The sequence below is a fragment of the Sinocyclocheilus rhinocerous genome, unplaced genomic scaffold, assembly GCF_001515625.1.
Source record: "Sinocyclocheilus rhinocerous isolate Xijiao unplaced genomic scaffold, SAMN03320098_v1.1 scaffold638, whole genome shotgun sequence".
Taxonomy (NCBI): Eukaryota; Metazoa; Chordata; class Actinopteri; order Cypriniformes; family Cyprinidae; genus Sinocyclocheilus; species Sinocyclocheilus rhinocerous.
In genome coordinates this window covers 197,404-207,126 of record NW_015664206.1, presented here as the reverse complement: position 1 = coordinate 207,126, position 9,723 = coordinate 197,404, and the positions used below count along the sequence as shown (strand labels likewise).

Sequence of the window (9,723 nt, the reverse complement as noted above, 5' to 3'; positions counted from 1 at the left end):
AATCTCAGTCGAACTCGCTGGTCCGGGGTTCATGCGCGGTTTGTCCGCTGCAGGCGCGTGAGAAAATTAGCTAGCTAATTTTAGCTAGTTTGTCTTTAGACAAACAACAGTTTTCGCCGATCACGGTCTCTCGAGGAAAAGAGAGAGCGATAACTTATCTAAAACAAAGTTTCCACCTTCTCATCCACAGCTCGTTGAATTCACACACAATCACGGTGACAAAATGGTGTCGTTAACGGACTCGCAGCACCAGTGTAAGGAGGCGTGGTCATGATATAATCTTAATAATATGAGTTAATCTAACCTTGATATTTTACATTCGTCAAAACAAATATGTCTTAGTTGAGCTCTTAATGAAATATATTTATATTTATCAATGTTTTGAATTAAAAAAATATTACTTGTAAAATAAAACAAATAATGGTAAATTTAATTGAAAGACAAATTATTAATTGGATGAAGTACTGCTTGAAAAACTTTTTTCAGTGTACTGTATGATTTAAATAAACAGATAGATATGACAGTACTGATGTGATACATGTCCAAAACCCATGCTAACAGATGATGATTTGGATGATTTTGTTAGTGTGAAATGTGGCTCACTTGTTAATCTGAAGTGTGTAGCTGCTGATGTTCAGATGGTGGTCAGTTGCTTCCCAGTAGCAGGTGATGTTGGTGTACTGCATGATCACACACTGGGTGATTGACAGTGCTGCTGATGCTGATGCTGCTGCTGCTGCAGTGGAGAAAGTCATGACATGTAGAGAGAAAATGTCTAAGAGTTTTTCTGAACACAAACACAAGTGCTTATTAAAACTGCATATTAACAATTTACATGTGGCCAGCCTGACATTTTTTAAATACACTTGACATGAGAACATGGTTCAAAATCACACTCGTACAGTTAAAATCTTTATTATATTATTAAGCATTTGAGTAATATATCTTTATAGCGACTCAGATTTAGCCCTCGGTGTGACAACTAGCCCCGCTCTGTCCTATACAGCCCAATTCAACACTGATTAGCGGCAGGCTGTGTGTGAACTGAACCACAAAGCAAACAAACGTATCAGATTTCAGATAAAGGGCAAGAAATAATCCAGTGCTGGGAATTGTACAGAAACTCTCAGCAGGACACATGTCTACAACATGAATTGAAGGAAGTATTTATGGTGTTTCATTTTTACAGTTGTTTCGCAGCAGTGCACAATATTGTGTTGTTGTTTTGGGTAATGGAGGTGACTCGGTGAAACACTTCCATTACTTATACAGTTTGGTCGAAAACTGAGCCACAGTTTTCACAGATTTTGAAGGATGCTTTCAAATCAAATATTTTTTTGTGTTAGATGTATTGCCTCAGGTTTGATATCAGTTAAGTTTATGTAAGAATGTTATTGACGTCCGTTTAGTGGAGAGGAAGGTTTTCAGTGAATAAATCAGTTTAGATCTGTTCCTCACACAAAACTTGAGTATAGCTACTGTAACACAGCATATGAGTTGTATATTTACATACTTCCTCTTTTTCGGTTTTCGAAATTGCCTAAAATGTCCGGGTTTTATCTTTGTTCAAACAGCGACCGTTTTCATACCTGCTTAGATTAATGACCGGAAAGTAGTTTGACCAATAGCGTACAGCCATTGTATTTAATCAACCAACCGTTGCGCGCGAGAAGGAAACGGTCAAAAGCAATGCAAATAGGCGTACATATGTATGAAAACTTTTAGAGAAACCAAAACCTGGACATTTTACGCAATTTAGAAACCCCGGCCAGGATATGTCACCCTGTTGTATATGAACTCCGGTTATGGTGCTTTCCGGTCAACAGACTTTGTATTAAAAATAATAATATTTTAGAAAAATTCTATCGTTCCCCACAGAAAAAAAACAACAAAAAAAACATGAGAAACTGAAAGAGGATGACAACGAATTTGAGAGCCTATTCATTCACTTACTACAGGGGCTGTCCGGTTAAAAGTCTTATTGAAAAGCACATCAGAGATAGTTCTGCTAAACCCCCTCCAACCTGTCGAGTACCATCCCGGCACGCTTACCTGTGTCCAGGACCCTGTTCATTACACACATCCAGAGGACGAGTCCAGCTTGAGGCAGCTTCATTTGGCTCATTTCTGACTTGAAGACTGTCTGCTGTTGAGAAAGTAAAATCAAGACATTTCAGCTGAAATATTCACAAATCAAGTCACCGCAGGATCACAGACAAACTTGCGCAATGTTCCATAGCCTCCCACGCAAACACATTGTATCCAAACATCGCCGGCTGAAAAGTGTATTTTTAGAGTCTAAAAACATCTACATTAAAATAAATAAAATATTAATTACATTTAGTCATTTAGAAGACGCTTTTATCAAAAGCGACTTACAAATGTTTACTAATTATATTTATTAATATATAAATACATATTAATATATAATTTAAAATAGGCAAATAAATAACAGGCTAATATTTAAATAAAGACACCAGTGGCACTATAAAGTGCACCCACACCACTTTTTTATAAAGCACTTTTTGGACAGATAAGTCATAAGCTCGTTTCTACTTTTTCTATTCACTAAGTCAAAGCACATTCTAAACACAGATCTGGCATGAATGAAAACGCAAATGAAGCAAACCAAACGGCTATTATGGTGGAATACCCAAAGCGAAAGACGAATCACCGCGTAAAGTCGACATGAGCTCGTGACGTACCTGTGCTGGATGAAGTTGAAGAAGCAGAGAGTTGAATTCTGTCCAATATTTACAGCCTTTAAGTGTCCGGAGATGCTGATGACATAATGTCGGCAGATGATCTGATCTATTTCGCTGTTACGCGCTCATCCAATTACAGTCATGCGCGGTGATGCGTAAAAGAGCGTGGTGCACTCAGATTGAGGTGAACATTTCATCATTTTCTGTAGAACTGATAGATTCAGTTTCTGTATGACATTATTTTGTATCGTATCTGATCAAAAAATATTTATTTTTATGTTTCTCATGCATCAAATAATACAATATAATGCAACTGCAGTGAGTATGATTGTTTTAATAATAATAATAATAATACATGTTATATAATATTATATAAATATCTTTTATTTTTCTATATAACATTTTATACAAAAAATAATAATAAAAATGTGTATTTCAATAGTTATGCATCAAATACAATAAAAAGTGTGTGCACATCTATTTTGTAGGCTATTTCATAAATAACTGAAACAAAACTGAAATGTATTTGTGAAATGCTCAGACAGAACTGCTACGTTTTTTACACCGTAATTCAAACCTTTCCTTCAAAAGCCATACACAGATACACTAAATGCTCATTACACACTGTGAGATTATTAAAAAGAGTAGGCCTATACTGAAACTTTGAATGCAATGTAGTTTTTCAGTGCAGCTTCTAAACATTTTAAACTTTGCAAAACTCGTGATTATAATTTGGGGAAATTAGTTTTTCTGTTTGAAAATGCCATAATGGTTTAAGATATTTGACTAATAGAAAGAAAAAAGGAGGCTTAATTAAATGAAATTAGAATTTATTGAAAATGTTGACTAAACTGAAACCAAATGAAACCTAATCCTCCTACAGTATGGGCAGCAGGTGATGTTTAGAATATTATTACGCGTTTTGCAGGATATTTGTAACAGATCAGATGTGGTTTAGAGCTATGTTTAAATTGCTCAGAGAGAGAGGGAGCCCATGTTTGTTTTCAACTGCATCAGATGGAAAACATTCATCATGTAATTGCAAACCCCACTCAGTCAAAACAATCTCAAAGCACCCTTGTGGAGATTCAGACACACAGCACACAATACTGTGATGAGGGAATATTTCTCACACTGCTATTATCCATGAGCACGCAAACAACACTGGCACAGTCTTTTGTTAACATAAGAGTTGCAAAATGACATACAACAACAACAAAGCATGAACAATATATCACAAAAAGCTGATTCAAATCATGCCTTACGGTGTAACTAAAACCAAATATTTGCTTAATATTTGCCATCAGCTGATAAAAACAATGAAAAAAGAAGAAAGTGTTATTATAGATATGGACTCGTATTTAAGCTGGAAGCAGCAGTTTAACATTAAAATGTCTTGATGGATTTGTTTATTACAAACACACAGCTTTTCGCTTTCACGAGACATTAACTGATGGACTGGAGTGGTGTGGATTACTTGTGGATTATTGTGATGTTTTTATCATCACAATATCATTCTGACGGCACCCATTCACTGCAGAGGATCCATTGCTGAGCAAGTGATGCAATGCTACATTTCTCCAAATCTGTTCCCATGACGAAACAAATTTATCTACATCTTGGATGGCCTGAGGGTGAGTGCATTTTCGTTTTTGAGTGAACTATTCCTATAAAAGTGCAATTTCACAGCAGTCATTCATACAGGAATGTATTTTGTTTCCATGTCGAGTGATAAAAACAGTGGAAGTACTTGAACTAGAATGACTCGGAGAAATAAACGAAACATTTGGAGAATACAGAATCAAATGAGTTACGTACCTGAAGTCAAATAACTTGGCGCACCCATGGCCAGTCATAAACAGAGTTTAAATAATCACAATGGCTCAGAGGAAGCAAGCATTTCAGATATCAACTTCCCTAAAGTCCCATTGGAACAGGTTATTGGAATTCATACAGTATGCTGTGGATTCTCATTCAATAACATGCAAATGAATGTTTTACCTCCCTTTGGGGTGTTGCACAAATATAACATTAACATTTGTTATATGTGGTTTGAGGAACAGACAGGAGAAACAACACAATGTTTGCTCATCAAATACAACAGTACTTTCAACTTAGTAACTTGTAACATTACACTGTGCAAAACCGATCCACAGATTGCTTACTGTGCACTGTATAATGCATGTATTTGTGGAGCATCGACTGGGCCAGACTGTAAATCGGTAGTAGTATATTTCAGCATTAACACACATTAACAATGTTGTGTGATAAATATTTGTGACGTGACGTGTAGAGAAGTATGGTGTCCCATACTCTGTATTCGTGCTCTGCATTACACCCATCCAAGTGCACACACACAGCAGTGAGTAGTGAACAAACACACACCGTGAACTCACACCCGGAGCAGTGGGCAGCCATTTTTGCTGCAGCACCACCATCAGTGCCTTGCTCTGGGGTCTCACCTCAATCATGGTATTGAAGGTGGAAGAGAGCTCAGTACATTCACTCCCCCCACCTACAATCCCTGCTGGTACTGAGACTCAAGTCCGGTTACAAGTTCGACTCTCTAACCATTTGGCCACGTCTGCCTAAAGGTATACTCGCATTGGCCAAAGAACACCTAAAATGTCCACTGAGGTGTCGAGGTTGGTGCTGTGGTCCAAAAAAGTTGAATTTAAGCAAAGTTGCACGTCATGTGTTTTCGTTGTGAAGAAGATGAAGACTTTCCAGAAGACCAGGGGCTTGTACCATGCTGGTGGCTAAACAAACTCAGGGTTGCAGGATTAGTTTTGAGTTGACAAAACCAAACCAGTCCAATCAGGGTTTGTTGGTACCATGATGCTGATCATCAGCTTTCTCTGTCAACTCAGACTTTGATCCTGAGTTTATGATCCATGTGCACATGAAAGTGTGACATTAGTAACGAACAGCCAATCACATGCCTTGAAACTCTGATTCACTTCTCGCGGGAGAGTCTGTGCGATTCACTGCCAAAGATTAAAAGACTGAAAAATATGAAGAATTTAAACACATTTACAGAGCAAGAAGACAACTTAAAGAAAACATCATATCAGTGCAAGTAAAAGTTGTGAAGTTAGTTTATAAAAACACTTAAAAATCGAAGCTCATATGTTTCAAGCTATTTATTCTAAAACTTATTTATATTGCATATCTTTATATATTTATATTCATTTAAAATAAAAGCTTAATAATTATGATTATACTAAACTGGCTCATGTAAGGGTATAATAATTCTATAAATAATTTAAATAATTATAATTAATAATCATCTCTAAAAGCTAGATGATTTTATCGGTAAAAATGTTTTACTGTGTAGTGTCCTTTAATTTGGAGCAAGAGAAACTGGGGGAGTGACATTATTGTGTCAGAGATGTGTCACTTTGCTCGAAGCTCGAAACTTTGATGCAACTTTCTTTTTATTGTTAAAATGATCATTTCTAATGTATATCCCAGTGCCTGTACACATATCACATGATTCCTGCGGTCTCCATAATGGCCAATTACTCACTTGCTCGATCGCTCAAACCAAACATATCAGCATTATTCCAAGTCTCTCGTGAGTTCAGTCGTGATGAAGAATTAATGGGGAAGAACTTAAGATGACATAACAAAGACAACATACAATCAACCTCAAGTAAATACATTAAAATGAGTCATTTGTTGTTTGCTGAATACCGAAATGAATCATTTGTTAAACTGATATTGCATAGCTGACTGTTTTCCAATTTGTAATAATAAAATCAAATAAAAGTCATTTAGAAGTAAGATGAATTTCATTATCATCTAATCACACATTGATCCTAGTTGGAATTACACCAGGTTCTTTGAGAAATTACAAGTCAATTGTTAGTCCAACTGCACACACAGCAAACAGAAACAACACGTGCATGCTGTAACTTACTAACTTTGCATGCTGTAATTTTAGGTTAAGAGATATGCAATGTAGTCTGTAAATAAGGTATATTTGAAGTTTGGTAGCTAAATTTAAATAGATAATGGACTCATGTTACAGAGCCATGAATTCATTAGTCAAAAACTGATAATTTATGGTTTTTAAACATTGCTAAAAAGATGAACAACACTGATGCTCATCATTCATTCTGTGATTTTTATTGTAAGAGTTAATATAACCTACAGCACTATGTTAGCCTGAAGGCTTGAGGGGGAATTTCAGATTGGCAGTAACCTGTTTGAGCGCATCTCATTTACCACAAATGAATACATTTGATGTTGGCATAAAGTGCCTTGAAAGCATTGTATTTCAGAATGTTTTGTGACTTGATGAAATGCAAGGTAAATATGAGACCCTGAACTTCAGCTTTGTCTTTCAGAACTCAAAACATGCTTATTTTAGAAGCAACAAACCCTGACTAACATTATGAGTGGACTTAATGAGTGGAAACTACACTACCGTCTAATGAAGATTGTTTTTCATATTAGAATGATTTCTGAAGGATCATGTGACGCTGAAGACTGGAGTAAAGATGCTGAAAAATCAGCTTTACAATCACAGGAATAAATTACATTTTCAAATATCTCAAATAGAAAACGGCTATTTTAAAAAGTAAAAATATTTCACAATATTACTGTTTTACTGTATTTTAGTCAAATAAATGCATTTGTGCAAAGTGCATAAGAGACTTCTTTCAAAAACATTTAAAAAAAAATTAAATGGTAAAGTAATTATAAAAATGTACTGAAAGCGCTTTACTAAAGATGGCGGGGTGATGGCTTATTGTCCTTTACATTTGCGTGGTAAGGGTGAAGACAGCTCCAGGAGCCTGGGGGATGCGGTGGTGGCGGCCCGAGCGGAAGGACTGACCTGGTAGGAGTCGTACCCCTCAAACAGGGCCTGACCAGTCTTGGGTTGAGCCAGTTTCTGCAGTTTCTCGCTGTCTACGGCCTTCAGAGCACGATCTGGAACCGGCCAAGAAACTGGCCTTGCGAGAGCGTGCTGTGCATGGACCTGCTTAGGAGCTGAGCTCGGAAAATAATGACAGAAGAGAGAATTACAATTCAAACCCAACTGAACCTGTGTCAATAACCCATAGTGCATAGGTTACTTTCTGAGCAGTTGCAGACTGTATATGCAGTAGATGATAATTTACAGTATAAAAAGAGCAGTGATATGCACTCACAGGCCAGCTGTAGTATGCGTGAAGAGGGTGTGATGGAAACGCTGATCACATGGGCGCTTGAATCAACGCTGCAGTGTGTCAACAGCATCTTCACCCGCTTTGGTTGTGCCAGCTGACATATTCTTGGACTAGGCTTGGCATTTTTAACTACAACACTTAAAGGGTTAGTTCACCCAAAAATGAAAATTCTGTCATTAATTCCTCACCCTCATGTCGTTTCAAACCCGTAAGACCTTGGATCATCTTCGGAACACAAATTAAGATGCTTTGGATGGCCCAGAGGCAGCCTTACAATATCTCACTATTTATAGCTTTATTATTATTATTATTATTATTGTTGTTGGTGCCGTTATTATTACTACTACTACCATTATTATTATTATTATTACTATTTGTCCTCTTCCTGATCCTCCAACCTCCCCCCGGTTCCTGATGAATGAGTTTATTGTTAATATTGTTATTATTGCTACTATTACTAATTACTAATTAATACCATTATTTTGCTATTTGTCATCTTCCACATGCTCCAACTTTCCCCTCATTTCTGATAAATTGAGTTCATTATTATTATTATTATTGTTATTATTTAATAAATGTATTTATATTTATTTTTTATTAATATATATATTTGTTTATTCAACAATTCGTCTCCTTCCACAGTTTTAGTTTATTTAACTTAGGTTATTTTAGTACTTAAACTAATTTTTTTAAAAGGTTGTCTTGTCAACTAGGTGAAATAAAACAAGTTAACTTTTTTAAAAATATATATTTTATATCAAATAATGGTTATTTAAAAAAAATAATAACTGACTACCACATGCTAAAAGTATGTACTTCCCTTGTGATGGGAATGTTCATAATTTGAGTATGTGGTAAAACAGCTGGACCAATATTTGGTACAAATATCTGGACCAAACACCAAATCACAACTTTTATAGCACAGATGTCATGCCATTTAATATTTGCACTGGCATGTTTTAGTTTGCTGCTACATGAACTGTGACAAAGAACCCAGGAAATAGCTCGATGAATGTAAATTTTTTTCCTATGTCTATAACATATTTCACATTGAAACAGGAAGGTGTGGTGAGACACATTGAAGGGATTGTCCCAGTGTAAAAATAGCTAATAACCTTTAGTTTACCTCACACCTAATTTGCTACTTAGGGAACATTAGCCCAAAAAACAAACACACCTACACTCTTTGAAAATACACTACAAATAGTGTAGCTTGCCTGAGACCACTAGTGAAAATGCTTCTACTTTGCATTATTTATAATTTAATATTCATTTTTAATAATTAACAATTTCTCTCTCTATCTAATCTCCCTATTACATTTTCTATTAAAGCTGCAGTCCGTAAATTTTGCCTCTTTGTCGCCATCTCTGTTTGAAAACCTGGAATTGCAGCTGTGTGTGGAATTATCTAGCTTGCTTGGGTTGTGAGTTGGCACGGCTTCAGTACAGATGAATCTAATGTTCTGAAGAGTATGTGTGGCAGTCGGGTGTGCCTCACACGTCCTGAAAAGTGAAGCTGCAGGCTCTTTGATCGCCCCCTGGTGGCCGGTTGCAGTACAGGTCATAAACCCCGCCCTCTCCATGTAAACGAATGGGACTTGAGTCAAAATAAAAAAATTAATTACACTTCCAATACAATTTTTCCGAAAGATGGTTTTGGTCATTTAAGGTACTTATCACGCTGATATATGTTAAATTGTTCGTTTTTGTATTAAGTTTGATTTTAGCTAGTAATTTGATGCTATAAAAACGGGGCATGTCGTTATGGTTGATTGAGTCTGCGGGAGTTTGATTCCGCGGCTCCACCTCGCGACACTACTGCGCAGACTCTGGCTCCAAAC

The 9,723-nt window shown here is 36.4% G+C and overlaps 2 protein-coding genes across 2 annotated transcripts in view; both read right to left on the bottom strand.

Moving 5' to 3' along the window:
- LOC107729987 (interleukin-6 receptor subunit beta-like) overlaps nt 1-2,807 on the bottom strand; it is a 22,980-nt gene extending 20,173 nt beyond the window's left edge. The window contains exons 1-3 of the mRNA XM_016540729.1: nt 2,706-2,807; nt 2,053-2,146; nt 604-787 (exon numbers count right to left, since the gene is read on the bottom strand). Coding sequence (XP_016396215.1) covers nt 604-787; nt 2,053-2,125 — 257 coding nt within the window. The 5' untranslated portion in view covers nt 2,126-2,146; nt 2,706-2,807. The remainder of the gene's footprint in view (nt 1-603; nt 788-2,052; nt 2,147-2,705) is intronic.
- A 4,651-nt stretch (nt 2,808-7,458) lies between these two features.
- The window catches only part of LOC107729960 (testicular haploid expressed gene protein-like), a 6,852-nt gene continuing 4,587 nt past the window's right edge, over nt 7,459-9,723 (bottom strand). The window contains exons 2-3 of the mRNA XM_016540696.1: nt 7,865-8,029; nt 7,459-7,703 (exon numbers count right to left, since the gene is read on the bottom strand). Of these exons, the coding sequence (XP_016396182.1) occupies nt 7,459-7,703; nt 7,865-8,029 (410 nt within the window). The remainder of the gene's footprint in view (nt 7,704-7,864; nt 8,030-9,723) is intronic.